Here is a 14918-nt window from a genome sequence, read left to right as displayed (position 1 = left end):
AAATAACTCAGGGCCTCCCTTGTGGCGCAAGGGGTTAAGCACTGTACTCTGAAGCAATCTGCAGCCTCTGCAGCGCGGGTTCAGTTCCCGGCCAGCCAGGGAGATTCCCACATGGCTCAGCAGACCTCTCCTGTCTCGCCCGCTGCTCCCCTCAGCAGTGTATTTCAGTCAATCTGCCTGTTCTGTTCTCTACTCTATCTCTGGTGAATCCTCTCACCACCACCCCCACTCCCCAGCACCTCTGTCCTGTACCCCAGCTTGTATGCATAAATAAATCTTTAAAAAAAATAAAAATAAATAAATAAACTCAGTAGGTCAAGCCTGAGTTCTGAGGGGTGCTGGAGTTGATGGGGTAGTAGACATTTCTCCTCCTTTTTGATGAGGTGTCCTTAGCCCTCTTCATTACTAAGGTCAAACAACGAAAGAAACAGCAGATGTGTGAGCGGAGATTATGCCTGGTCATGGCACTAAAAGCTTTGTGTTCCCTCATAGGCTCGAAATGAAAATCTCAGCAACACGTTAGTGGAACTTTCTGCTCAGGTAGGACAATTACAAGCTCGAGAACAGGCTCTCACTACCATGATAAAGCTGAAGGTAACTAAATAACAGTACCCTGGCCAGGGCGCCTGTGGCCTACGCAGTATTGTGTCCATGCTCCTGACACTCAGACAGGGAGAGCCGACAATGTTGGCCGTGTTGTTTCAATTCTCGTTTCAGAAACACACGTTTACAGTGATGTCCTGGGCAGTGAGAGGGAGGGATTCCTCTTTGGTCTCTGCCTCCGAGGCCCATTTCTTGGCCACACCTGCCTGAGTTAACTGTTTTGGTGCCATTACTACGTCTCATAAAGTTATTGGCAGTTGGGTTGCATATTAATGTTTTGGTCTTTAACGGAGAGGATAACCTAGCGGCCTGGCAGTGGACAGCCTCGAACACGCAGCGAGGGTGACCAGCAGACCCCCACAGCACTTATGTCTGACCACTGATCGAAGGGGACATGAGAACTTTAGTGTTCTGAAGTGATAAGGGACAAGCTCCCTTAAAAATTAGAGAGAAAGGGCCTCCCCGGTGGCGCAGCAGTTGAACGCTGGGTTGCGAAGCTGCCCGCAGCCTCCGCGGCGCCGGTTCGATCCCCGGCTGCTCCCCGGCCACCAGAGGAGGGTCCCACATGGCGCGCAGACCTCTCCTGCCACCCGCTGGTCCCCTCAGCAGTGTACTTCGGTCTTTCTGCCTGTTCTGCTCCCCGCTCTGGCTCTGGTGGACTCTCTCACCCTCCCGTGCTTCTGACTGTACCCAGTGCATGTATAAACAAAACAAACAAGCAAATAAATAAATAAATAAATAAACATGCCTCTATAAAAAAAAAACCAAAAAAACAATCCTAAAAAAAAAAAAAAAAATTACAGAGAAAGTGTTTAGGCCGACGTCCTGTCTTGAGTAGGTAGTGACCATTTGGTGGCTTCGGCACAAACTCCTTGGCAGAGCTGGGGGGCTGCACAGGCGTGCCCCTGCGTTCAGATGGGGGGTCAGGTACGAGGCTGTGCTCCCCGAGCCAGAGTTCATGTTCTCATGAGAATGGCCTTCCCTGCAAGGCAGTTCCCTCGGGACTGACTTCCCAAAGGAGGAAGTAAGGTCCAGGTCTGCAGAAAGTCCCCATCTTTGGCGTCCCCGGCCCCAGTGGCCTGTGCAGACAAAAGGGTTTTCAGAGCAAGTGTCTGACGCTGCAGCAGAAGGACTTGTCCTGGCAGGGGGACCTGCTCACTTTGCTATTCCAGGGGAGTGGGGGAGGAGCTTTCGCTTAATATTTTTATACTCTTAGGTATTTTTTACTTGCTTTTTAAAGCAGACACTTTGTAATTAAAACAACCACCTCAACAACTAGAGGTTCTGGTCTGAGCAGGTGTGGTATGATGTCTTGGGGCTTGTCATTTTAACAAGCTGAGAAGGAGAAGAAGTGGGGGGACTTGGGGGTTTATCTGTGACCCAGAAGGTAAACCCCCCTCTAGGGGCTGCCACCCCACCTGTTGCCACTGCGCTTTCTCAGGTAATGGAATCGTCTGGTTCCTAACTGCTGACACAGGAAGGGGTGATGAGAGCCCACCCAGGGCCAGCGGGCTCGGTCCACCATGTCTGGTCAGTTGGGTGGGTGCAGGCAGCCACTGCTGACTTGGCTGTTTTCCTGGACACAGCAGTAAATGAGTCGATTCCCAATAAGAGCTTGAAATGCTCTTGAGATCTCAGTAAGTGTGATCGCTTCACGTTGGTTGGTGGGAGTTTAAAAGTCCTGCGTAACCATTTTCAAATTTGGCTTTTAGGACAAAGATATCATCGAGGCAGTCAATCACATCTCGGACTGCTCGGGCAAATTTAAGCTGCTGGAGCACGCCTTGCGTGACGCCAAGATGGTGGAGACTTGCATCGTGAAAGAAAAGCAGGATTACAAGCAGAAACTGAAGGCCCTTAAAATCGAAGTCAGTAAACTGAAAGGTGAGGATGGGGCACGGGTGGCAGCCCTCCGCCCTGGGCTACACTCCTTCCTAGGGTCTCCCTCACAGGACCGAGCCGGTCTGTGGCAGCTTCAGTCACATCGTCCATCCTCTACACAGCACGCCCGCCTTCATTGGGGCGGCTGTGCCTGGTAGTGCTGGTGATGGGTGCTTCGTGGCAAGGGCTCAGCCATAAGCATTTATTAATCTCGTGGATCTGGAGGTCAGGTGGGAATTGGCTGACCTCGGGGGGCCCAGCTGCTTGCGTGAGCAGCTCTGCTCCATGGGTCGCATCTTTCCCTCGCTGAGAGGCTGGGCGTGTCCACCCACGGCAAAGGCAGAGGCTTCAGAGAAACAGAAATGTGGGGCCCTCTCCTGAGGGCCGGGCTTGCACCCACACACCGTCCCCTCGCCCTGCTGACTGATCTCGGGGCTGCACCCAGAGGCAAGCAGTGGCAACATGTCACCCGTGCCCCTTTGCGGGAGGAATCACAGATGCCACAGGGGAGGGAAGGGATTGCTGCCGACAGCACAAGCTGCCGCGCTGGGTTTTAGGCCATGTTCTGTTTTTGAAAATTGCTTTTGGGTTCTCCTCCTCCCTGCCCATTCTCCCAGCAGTGCGTTGTGACTGAGGGCTTGCTCCGTGACTGAGGGCTTGCTGAGCAGGGTTGCCCGTGACTTCACGAGGAAGTGGGTTGCTGCTGTGCGTGTGAGCAGGGCTCTGGGGAGGAAGCATTTAGATTTGCCTGCAGAGGCCCACTTTCCCCGACCTGTCCCCACTGCGGGGCAACTAACCTGCCGGACGTGGGAGCATCATAGTTGCCACAAGTTGTGATGGTCATCGCATTGGACAGGAAGGACAGGAGCGAGCGACCTCAGAGGCAGTGACAAAGCCGGGAAGGCGGGCACTGCCCCTCTGTCCACAGTGGGTGCCTGGTGAGGCAGTGAGTGGCCGTTGCTGGATGTGTGACGCCAGATGTGTTTGGCGAGGATTCCTGTATGTCCCTGAACTAAAAGCCCTTTGCATTCCTTCCAGCCAAGAGGTTCTCTCACTGTGGGCGCTGATCTTGGTTGATTTAGTTTAAAAGACTCAGCATCTCCAACTCTTGTTCTTAGGCTGCCCCAGTGTAGGGACAGTCACAGGCCTTTTCCTCCATTTGTAGCTTCAGCTTCAACCCTAGTCACAGGCCTTGACAGCGGGCACGGGCCGTCCTCTCTAATCTACAGGTGACGCAGAGCGCCAGAGTGCATTGTGGGCTTTGATAAATGTTTACTGACCCCATATGCATACCTAGTTCAGAAGTCTTTCATTAAGACCTATGCCATGTTTAACAAATTCAATACTTACTTAAAACACACACACCCAGGGTAACGGATAGCAGGCTGGAGAGCGAGGCTGAGTGTGGGTGGCCTGGGAAGGCGTCTTAGAAGAGCTCACGTCGGAGCTGGGGCTTGAATTATGGGAAGAACTGAAGGCCTGAAGCTCTGGGCCAGGAACATTGTGGGCAGAAGGAACAGCAACTGAAAAAGCTCTGGGTGGATTTTGAGGCTGGCACACATTCCAAGAACAGCAGGAAAGAAGGGGTGACAGGCAGAGCCAGGGTGGCAGGCTAGTGGCAGCAAGGCTGGGTCTCTTCTTGCTGGTGGTGGGAGGCCCTCACCACAGTGGTGCCAGGAGCAGACTTCTGCTATTCAGAGGTCACACTGAGTACCCTGTGGGCAGTGGGCTTAACGGGAGGCCAGTCAGATCAGAGACAGGGGCCCTGTGGTGGGGGCTGTTGCCAGGGGCGCAGTGAGCACCATGTTGGCTGCGGGGCCCGCCTGGCCGTGGCCCAGCAGCGCTTCCTGGTCCCGGGAGGAAGCTGGGGACACGGGTATTCAGAGTGTGCTCTCCCAGCAACTGCTATTGATTTGAGGATTTTTTCCCCCTTCTCTTTGCCAAGAGGATCTAAATGAGAAAACAACAGAAAATAATGACCAGCGAGAAGAGATCATTCGCCTCAAGCAAGAGAAAAGTTGCCTGCACGATGAATTGGTTTTTACTGGTAAAAATAGACAGTTCATTTACTTGATTAAATAGTTATGTGTAGATAACCCCCAAACAGCACTTGGTTTTTCTCTGACTCCCTTAGAGGGTTGGGCAGGCCAGGCCGGGTGGGGGCTGGGCTTCTCACCCAGCGCAGAATCCCCGGGCTTGAAACCCATGAAGAGAGGGCGTAGGGAGGCGAGGAAGCGGGGTGCTTGTCATTTTGCTAACACTGGATGAAGACTGGGGTTCAGCATGCTTCCCGCTGCGCGCAGACCACCCGTCATTACTGCAGCTGGAAACTGCTGCCTGTGTTTTGTTGTGTCAGTGCTACCCTAAGTGAGAATGTTGGGGTGAAGTCCTGTGATGTTTACGGCAGCCTCCTCCTGATAAGCAGGAACAGGCATCCCCTCCCCAGCCTTGTCCCCCCCAGGCTCTGACTCCGGCCACATTTGCGCGTCCGAGTTTCTGCTAGTGGCGCCTTGCCTTTCCCCACTCCCGGCTGAGAGTCGCTGGCTTGCATGTCTCGCCTCTCCCTGCCAGCCAAGGTATCATTGCCTTTCATGGAGTTTCACAGAGTTGGAGGTACAGCCCCAAAGAGAGCACTAAGCTAGCACCGACTTGGGGTCACCCTCAGTGTCCTTCCGGAAGAGAGCTTGCCCTTGGTGAACGGGAAACTGCAGCCGTGTTACATTTTTTTCAAGCAGAATGGAGTTCTTACCTGCGGGGCCAAGGATTTGGGGCGATACTGTTTTTCTACCACTAGGGGCCACTCTTTCCATTAGTTCTAGGGCTGGTATGTCTCATGCCATCTCTTCTGAGGACGGGGCTTATTTGTGGCTTTACATTTGAACTCCAGCGATCTTGAATCAGCATTCTATGCCAGGCATGCTGCTTGTTGCTAAGAAACTCATAGGCCACCGAGGACTCAGGAGCCAACAGATGCCATGATGCGAGGGGAGCAGCGAGGTTCACATGCTGTTCTAACAGCCCCTCCTTTTTGGTCCCTCACTTTTGACTCATAGGCCTGTTATATGTTACTATGTAAAGTGCATAGAATGTGCTTGCTGATATAATAAATCCATCTCTTGAAATAATTTTATCATTTCTTACACATCTTTTCTGCTGAAGGGCAATCTCATACCACTGTCTCGACGAAAGTAAATTAAGTGAAAAATCATTTTAGAAGGCTTGGTGGCCGGGGAACACTCTGTCAGGCTGCTGTGGCTGAAAGTTAACACTTTCTTTTTTTTTTTAAAGATTTATTTATTTATTTGTTTGTTTGTTTGTACAAGCACTGGGTACAGTCAGAAGAGCGGGAGGGTGAGAGAACTCACCAGAGCCAGAGTGGGGAGCAGAGCAGACAGAAGGACCGAAGTACACTGCTGAGGGGAGCAGCGGGCGGCAGGAGAGGTCTGCACGCCATGTGGGACCCTCCTCCGGCAGGGGGTGGGGGGGGGCCGGGGAGCAGCCGGGGATTGAACCGGCGCCGCAGAGGCTGCGGGCAGCTTCGCAACCCAGCGCTCAACCGCTGCGCCACCGGGGAGGCCCTGAAAGTTAACACTTTCGATGTCTTACACATGGGCTTTTAGGTTCAGAACTTTTTTCCTCTTGTTGAAGTTGACACTCTTCATGCAGGCTTAAGGCCCAGCCCGGGTGTCTGTTCATACTGGTGGGAGGAAGCTTACCAGTGAAGAGATGATGCCAGTTTTCGTTTCTGTGGCCCTGATCATCCAGTGCTGGAGTCTCTTGAGGCTGCAGGCCTTGCCCAGGCTGCCAGGCCAGCTGGGTGGGCAGGGCCTGGGCCGGACCTGGCGGGGTCCTTGTGGCCTGCTGGCTCTCTTGAGCTGCTTCAGCAGGCTCCAGGCCTCTTTGCTGTCTTGACAACCTGTGACCATGGGCAGACTCCTCTGCTTTGATCTCGTAGGTAAACCCGGCCATCTAGCAAAGTGTCTGTTCCCGGGAAACCCACATTGGAGCCGTCTGTTCCCCACCAGTTGATTGTTCAGATGTCAGAGATCTTTTTCCCCCAAGGCAGTCACCCCTGAGGGCCAGGTGAAGAGAGTGGCTTTTGTTCAGGGGCCAGCTGTTTCCAAAACAGTCATCTCTGAGCCCAGAAGGCGTGGTTGCTGTGAAATCCTTTCTGTTCCCACTGTCTCCTCTTGAATTCACATCAATAATGCAAACCAACCCACCACACCATGTGCGTCTGCAAGGTGTCCTCTCCCGGAGTGCAGAGAGCCCGGCCCTGAATGGCAGAGACAGTGGTTAAACCCGGCTCTGCGGTGGTCCCTGTGCTCCTCTTTCTTCCGCGCACAAGGGTCCCCTTTGAAAGTAATAAGCTACTGCCCACATGGAGGGGGCGGCTCTGCATCCTTCTTTCACCCTCCTGGCAGGCCTGGCCCTGGCACACACACTGCCAGGCATGGAGCTGCGCATGCTGGTCCCTGGGACGCTTCCCAGGCTGTCCCAGTTGTGAAGTGGTAACAAGTATTTTCATCCACGAGAAAAAAGACACATGAAAAGGGGTTTTATGAAAAGACCATAAATAGAGCGGTAATTTTTTATTTTGACTGCATCAGATTTAGTTAGAATCGATTCGTGTAGTTAGAGGATCATTTGTACATTTAGTTTGAATCTCTGATATTTATTTCTTAAGTGATGCATTTGTTGTTGACGTATCTCTTCTGTGTGAATCAAATTAGTTATTATTAATACTCTCTTCTGGCGCAAGTCCCCGTGCAAGGCTCTTTCCTTTCTGTGGGTTCTCAGTTTTCAAGTTCTCACACTGCTTTTAGAAGCTTGTTCCCCTGTACCCCAATTCTAGTAATACCAGAGTGTCCATGTTTGCACAAAATATTTTTGGTCGCTAAAGAAATGAAGATTAAAAAAAGAAAAAAACCTCCCTGTCCCGTCCATTCTGCGCTAAGAAATTGAAAGTGTAACGATGATGTTATAGAGATTCTGGATTTTAATTCCCTATCATGTAAAAAGAATTTTCGAGTAGTAGAAAGTCTTTAAAAGACTGGGCTTGTATTAAAGTGCACATATGGTTTGGCTGTCAGTAGGGACACGTCCGAGACATGTCTCCTGTCTTTGGACACGGGGCACCCTGCAAGGCCCTGACTGAGGTCATGGTAGACTGGCTGGCATCCTGGTCAAAATAGTGATTTCCTTGTCCCATGTAATGTCATTATTTTTCCTGTTGATAAAGGTAATGTGTTTGGACTTTCACAATGAGAATGCATTCATAAGTTGCCCATGTAATGTCAAAAAAACCTTTCAAATTAAAGTAATAGGTATTCAGATTAGGGATTTAGAAATCAACCCCCTCCCCCCCCAAAAAAAAAGGCAAGAAAAAGAATTGCCATTAATCCTCTCATCCAAAAATAATTTAATACTCCAGTGCACTTGCACTCAGACTTTCTCCATGCACATGTTCGTGCAAACATACACACTAATGTGACCATAGAGTTGATGCGATTTTGAATCCTTTTTTAACTTCGCATTAATTATTCTGTGAAAGACTTCCATTTGTTGAAGGACCGGACCTAGTCAGAATCACAGACTGATGCTTCTCCCAGAGCGCACTTTGCAATTTTTAAATTCAGGAATGAGGGCAAAATTGCCATAAATTGTTGGAAATGACGAGGCTTGAGTTGATACAGCTGATGAAAAATGTTTTAATGGCATTTGTTCTTAAATAGCAGAGAGAGAAAAAAGGAAAGATGAGTTACTTGATATCGCAAAGTCAAAGCAAGAGCGCACAGACGCAGAACTGCACAACCTGAGGCAGGTATGTCCAGGGCCCTTCTCAGCCGGTCATCACAGACATCAGACTAGGAAGAAACCTTGCCCTTTGGTTTTGTTTGTGCTGCCTTTGAAATCCTCACTGCATTACAGGTATGTCAGGGTGAGCGTAACAGACGGGGTCTTTGACTATGTTAGTTAAAGGCTAAGAGACTAGTTAAACTAACAGGCGTTGGGACTAACTTCGGAAAAATAAGTGCAAACGTCCTTAGCCCATTTCTCTTGTTACTAGCAGACCTGGCTGCTTAGCAATTGGAAGGGCCGAGTTGCTGGCTCGGTTTAGCTTGTTGTTCATGTTATATTCACTGATCAATGTCTGTGCAGATTTACGTAAAGCAACAGAGCGATCTGCAGTTCCTTAATTTCAACATGGAAAATTCTCAGGAATTAATACAGATCTATGACTCAAAGGTGGAGGGATCAAAGGCTTTGGAATCCAGGTAATCTCAGTGAGATGCTGTTAATGCCATCTTGTATTTCATTCCATCATCCTGTCAATATTTATTAATTACTGTGGCCAGTGCCTGCTGCTATCCCCAGTACAGGAGGAATGAATATATGTGCGCTAACAATTATTATAACCTTGAGTTGTCGTTCTAAGACCTGACCTTAGAATTTCAGGTGTGACCCTCATTTAGCCACGTGATAAAGGACTTTCATTAAGCATGTTTAATGATCACTGCAGAGGTGACTCATTCATTCAGCACGTTGCAGGGTTTGAGGCCCTGGGTGAGGAATAGGGGAGTAAGGACACACAGGACCTTTGCCCCACAGAACAGTAGGATTTCAGCTCCCCTCAGGGTCACTCTGCTCTTACCTTCATTTTACCTTACAATAGGAGGAGACAGCTTTCCTCACCTATAATAAGCCCTGTGTGAATTAAATTGGTTTCTGTAAAATTAAAATATAAATAGATGAGGGGTGTAATAATTTAACAAGCCTCTAACTGTTCTGCAGTTAAATTTAGTGTGCTTCTCTAAGGTGTCTGAAAAGGACAGGGATTAGGGACTTGCCCCATGCGGGCCTTGGCCTTCAGAAGGCTGTGACCAGTAGCTGCAGGAGTGCGTGGCAGGAGCTGTACCTCGATGGCGGCAGACAGTGTGGGGGGCTCAGCCACACTGCTGTTGGCTCCGCTGCTCTTCTGAGGCTGCTGCCATATCTGTCCCAGCTTCTGCTGCTGCTGCTGCTGCTGCAAGAAATAGAACAACTCAGACGCCCTGCAGGCAGGAGCCCGAGGAGGCTCCTGGGCTAAATAGGTGGAGGTTTTTACTTCAGACGAGGAATTGCTTATCCCATTGTGGGGGGTGGGGGTAGAGAGTTTTCCAAGGGACCAGAACTCAGCATACGGGTCAGAAGGCCTGAACACATGTGATGGGAAAAACCTTCGAAGACGCTTCACTCAAAGGCTCACCACATGTGTGCAGCAACTTTTATTTTATGTACTGCATCATTTTGCTTTAGCTTAGCTTTCAACATGTAACTCCAGAAACACCCGGCAGATACGAGAGAGCCGTGGGTGCGGGGGTGGGGGGCCGACACACCGGCATCTGCTCCTCCATCTCACGGCCTTGACCCCCACCACCCCTCATTCCTGCTTCACTTCCCTTGCGAAGGGGAGGAGCTGCGCAGCCAGCAAATACTTAGGTGGCCCTGAGGCGCTGAGGGCAGCACCGGTGGTGGTGGGGAGGCTCCAGGCACCTCGCAAGCTGGCTCTGTCGAGATGAGGAGGCCGGCTCTGGCGGCATTAGGGCACACGTCATTGTAGGAAATACACTGTGCAGTTAGTTGGAAAACGTGTACAGTGGGGTTACGCTGACGCTCAAGGAGTCCAGTGGGAGGGACAGTGACTGTGTGCGTGTGGGAGGGACTTCTGGAGGTGCGCCCTGAAGAAGAGTAAATCTAATGCCTTCTTTTCGTTCTAGATAAGGGTCTCACTAGGATTTAACTTGTCTAATGAGGTTTGGGCGAAGTGTCTAGGATGATAGTATGTGTATCTTTTAACTTCTGTTTTTTGTCCTGCCACTGTAGCAGAGACATGTGTTTATCAGACCTGGAAAATATCCACCCAAAAGTTGATGTTAAGAGGGACAAAAGTCAGAAGTCACTGGTTAAGGACCAAAAATTAGAGACCATGTTGAGTCAGCAAAATAGGAGCAATAATAAGAGCTCTTGTGATATATGCAAAGAGAAGAAACTACAGGTTAATAATTCATTCGGGGAAAAAAGTGCACTTGCCATCTCATCTCTGCTTACGAAAGACTTAGCGGAGAAGCAAAAGCCGTGGTCGCAGGGGGGGAATCTCCAGGTTGAGCCCGAGAGCAAGAGTACATTGTACAGGATCCACGCCAAGTCTGAATCGTCTCTCCCCGATGAAAAGCAGTGGCATGACGTCAGCGCTTACCTGGGCCTGGTCAACTGCTTGGGTCCAAGACAACCAGAGAAGCTGGATGTTGACTGTCAGGATCACATGGAGAGGCCCGGAGTCTCCTGTTACCATACAAATGAAGCGAGTCTGGGTGAAATCGACACTTGTGACGCCACATGCTGCCACCCCAGTAATTTCATCATCGAAGCCCCGGGCCACGTGTCAGATGTGGATTGGATGAATCTCTTCAAGCCTCCTAAGATGCAAAGAATTGTTCGCCACAAATCTGTGTGCACTTGTTCAGGAAATGGCAGTGGAACAAAATACAACTCGACAAGGTCAGTAATGTTCCAGGTCACAAGCCCCCGGGGGATGCTCCCTTCAGGACTTCACCTAGATGGGCCCGCAGTAGCCTCTCACACCTGCCTGTCACACCTTCCTGTCAGATGGGAAGCTGTGTTTGCAAACAAGTGGTATTTAAGACAGCTGTTTATCCTAAAATACTTCCAGAAACCAATGGGTGCAAATAAACATCCTGAGGGCTCAGAGGTTAAGAGGGCAGAGGGGGAGGCAGAGGGGCAAAGGGGGGGCACAAGGACAGGAGGGGGGAATTTCCACCCTTTTACTAACATGACTACCAGATTTGACCCTGATGCAGATTTGACTAATATCTAGGAATATTATCGGTGTCACCTATAAATCACACCTGCACATATTTGTGATTCATAAAATTATTGTGATTGTGAAATATCAGGAACAACCTACATGACTATCCATAACAGAACAAACAAGTTAGTAAGTTATCTATTCAAAGAACAGAATTTCATGCAACCACTAAAAATAATTTTTAAAAAGTGTAACAATGCAATGACATTTTCAGGTGTGATTCTGAGCAAGTAAGCAGAATATAATTTTGTTAAATTGAAGTAGGGAGGAGGGGTTAAGGAGGGTCACAGCTATGTGTGTTTACAAAAACATGGTCAGCTTGAAAGTAATTTTATTTTCTTATCATTTCTTCTCATTTCAAAAACACTTTCAATAAACATGTTCAATTTCATTTATAAAAACCAGGGAAGTTTTTTTTCAAAGATAAGTCAGGATTTTCCACAACCAAATCCTGATGGCAGCAAGTGTGCCCACCGCACGGGCATCCTTCTTGAGCTCCACGCATCCCCTGGGAGAGATGGGGACTAGGCTCCGGGGCCCAGCACAGTCTAGAAACAGAAGGCGGGTCTCAGACACCTGCAGAGACTCAGCTTCAGATTAGTCGAGGCAGCATGTACAGAATCAGTTGTAGATGCAAGAGAATGGCAGGCACTTGACAAAGCAGATAAGCTGTTTCCGTTGTTCATTGCATCATTGCCTGTCAGCCTTTGATTGTGCAGAGACCATATTCACCACCAGTGGAAATACTGCACCTGGGACAATTCAGAGGCAAAGGTCTTGTCATGCTGCCAGTTGTCATGAGTTGGGCAAATATGTTCTGTTTAAAGCAAACAGGCAGCTCACTTTACAGGTAGAATGCTGCTCTGGGACATTCCTCTCACCCCAGACCCCTGCTCAGTCTTGTGGGCATCTGGGTGGCTTGGCCTTAGACCCCCAGGTGGGCGTGCCCTCTGCCCTCTTCCAGGGCCACCAGGCTTAGGTTCACAGCCAGCTGCTTCTGCCGTTGTGTACATTCCACATTTCCCCAGGCTTTCATGTTTTGTAAAATCATGCAAGAGAAAGAATCTTTATAGTTAGCAAACAGTAAAGTTATTGGTTTTTTTTAAGATTTTATTTATGCATACAAGAACTGGGGTGCAGGCCAGAGGTGCGGGGATGAGAGGATTCACCAGAGACAGAGTGGGGAGCAGAACAGGTGGATCTGCTGAAATCCACTGCTGAGGGGAGCAGCGGGGAGACAGGAGAGGTATGCTGTGCCATGTGGGTTGCTCCCTGAACGGGAATCGAACTCGTGCTGCAGAGGCTGCTGATAGCTTCATAGTGCTGATGCTTAATCCTTTGCATCACCAGGGAGGCCCAAAAGTTACTGTTTTTGTTTTTGTTTTTGTTTTCAGAAAAGAAAATGGATTAGCTATTAGCTTTTGCTGCATTATTCTGTTCATTGTCAGAATTGCTGAGTCTTGTGGCTGAGTGGTGCTGTAGTGATGACTGCTATTTTTAAATCCAACCTAGCTCTTCAGTCTTACAGATGAGGACGGAGTTTCTATATTGAGAGCCTTCTTTTAATCATCACATTGACTTTCATAGGACTTTGTGATTCGAATTTCTTTCTGGTATTTACATTATTTGGATTATTCTTGGGTCCTTTCAGAAGCCTGAGTCATTTAAAAAATCATACAGATGGTTATTCTGTCAGTTGCAAAATTAAAAAAAAATCGCTTGTCACACTGAATGTCAGCTGTTTGTGTCTTCTCTTCTTGAGAGGCTCGTCCATCCCACAGGGCCTGGTGGTGTGTCCTCACCCCAAACACACATCTGTTTAGGGAAGAGCTCATCTTGGGTAGTTTTAAGAGCACAGTGGGCACAGACTGAACTTAATACATGAAAGAAATTCAAGTTTAAATTAAGAATTTTCTGGGCCTCCCCGGTGGCGCAGCAGTTGAGCGCTGGGTTGCAAAGCTGCCCGCAGCCTCTGTGGTGCCAGTTCGATCCCCGGCTGCTCCCCGGCCACCGGAGGAGGGTCCCGCATGGCGCGCAGACCTCTCCTGCCGCCCGCTGCTCCCCTCAGCAGTGTGCTTCGGCCCTTCTGCCTGCTCTGCTCCCCGCTCTGGCTCTGGTGAATTCTCTCACCCTCCCGCGCTTCTGACTGTACCCAGTGCTTGTATAAACAAAACAAACAAATAAATAAATAAATAAAAACATGCCTCTATAAAAAAAATAAATAAATAAATTAAGAATTTTCTGGGGCTTTCCCGGTGGCCTAAGTATTAAGACTCAGGACTATCACCGCTATGGCGCACATGGCGCAGCAGACCTCTCCTGTCTCCCCGCTGCTCCCCTCAGCAGTGTATTTCAGTGGATCCACCTATTTTGCTCCCCACTCTGTCTCTGGTGAATCCTTTCTTCCTCCAGCACCTCTGGCCTACACTCCAGCTCTTGTATGCATACATTAATTACTTAATTAAAATAAATAAATTCAGAATTTTCTCCCAAGGCCCTTTTGACCACCCCGCTTGAAAGAATCGCTGTGACTTCGTGTTCAGCCAGCAGAAGCACGTACATTGCATGGCCAATACATGACCAAGTAGACAAGATATTTTTCAGGTTTTTTTTTTTTAAAGATTTATTTATTTATTTTTATACAAGAACTGGGGTACAGGCCAGATGCACAGGAGGGGGAGAGGATTCACGAGAGATAGAGCAGAAAGCAGAACAGGCAGACTGACGAAATGTACTGCTGAGGGGAGCAGCGGGCGCAACAGGAGAGGTCTGCTTGCCATGTGGGACCCTCGCCGGCCAGCCAGGATCAAACCAGCGCTGTAGAAGCTGTGGACAGCTTCACAGCGCAGCGCTCAACCACCTGCGCCACCAGGGGAGGCTCTGTTTTTCAGGAGTTTTTTTGTTTTTGTTTTTTAACCAGATTTATTTATTTATTGATACAAGCACTGGGTACAGTCAGAAACGCGGGAGGGTGAGAGAATTCACCAGGCCAGAGCAGGGAGCAGAACAGGCAGAAGGACCAAAGTACACTGCTGAGGGGAGCAGTGGACACGGCAGGAGAGGTCTGCGCGCCATGTGGGACCCTTGCCAAGGGCCGGGGATTGAACCGGCGCTGCAGAGGCTGCGGGCAGCTTCTCAGCCCAGCGCTCAACCGCTGCGCCACCGGGGAGACCCTGTTTTTCAGTTTTTCCAAAGATAGGCGTCAGTGTTCCTTGTTGTGTTTACCATCTGATTATCGTCTGTGTCATCTGACTAGAATGTTCACATTTGAGCGGCTGTTGCATCTGACAAACAGGCCTGTGGAGGGAGAAGCCCTGGCCGGCCTGCACTCACTTAGGCCTGGGGGCCTCGCAGTGGCCCCAGGCTGTACCAGGACGCCTTTAGCCATTAAGCCAGACTGACCGAGGGACCTGCGACCTACAGAAGAGCCCGCGAGTCCCACAGTGCCAGCCTGTCACTGGGGGGACTTCTAAAAACCACTAACAGAACCAGTCTCTCAAACCAAAAGCCTAGTGGGTTCTGCCCTGGGCACCTTTGGGGGACGGTTCCGGGAACCGTCAAGACA

The 14918-nt window shown here is 49.7% G+C and overlaps 1 protein-coding gene across 1 annotated transcript in view; it reads left to right on the top strand.

The window, feature by feature from the left end:
* The window catches only part of CCDC62 (coiled-coil domain containing 62), a gene marked incomplete at both ends in the record, with an annotated part of 29028 nt that overhangs the window by 8880 nt on the left and 5230 nt on the right, over nucleotides 1-14918 (top strand). Inside the window, 6 exons of the mRNA XM_084253172.1 lie at nucleotides 493-594; nucleotides 2316-2487; nucleotides 4430-4531; nucleotides 8220-8308; nucleotides 8647-8762; nucleotides 10351-11025. Coding sequence (XP_084109298.1) covers nucleotides 493-594; nucleotides 2316-2487; nucleotides 4430-4531; nucleotides 8220-8308; nucleotides 8647-8762; nucleotides 10351-11025 — 1256 coding nt within the window. The remainder of the gene's footprint in view (nucleotides 1-492; nucleotides 595-2315; nucleotides 2488-4429; nucleotides 4532-8219; nucleotides 8309-8646; nucleotides 8763-10350; nucleotides 11026-14918) is intronic.

Source organism: Talpa europaea (genome assembly GCF_964194135.1).
Source record: "Talpa europaea genome assembly, chromosome: 14".
Classification (NCBI taxonomy): Eukaryota; Metazoa; Chordata; class Mammalia; order Eulipotyphla; family Talpidae; genus Talpa; species Talpa europaea.
This window is presented reverse-complemented; position numbering and strand designations above follow the sequence as displayed.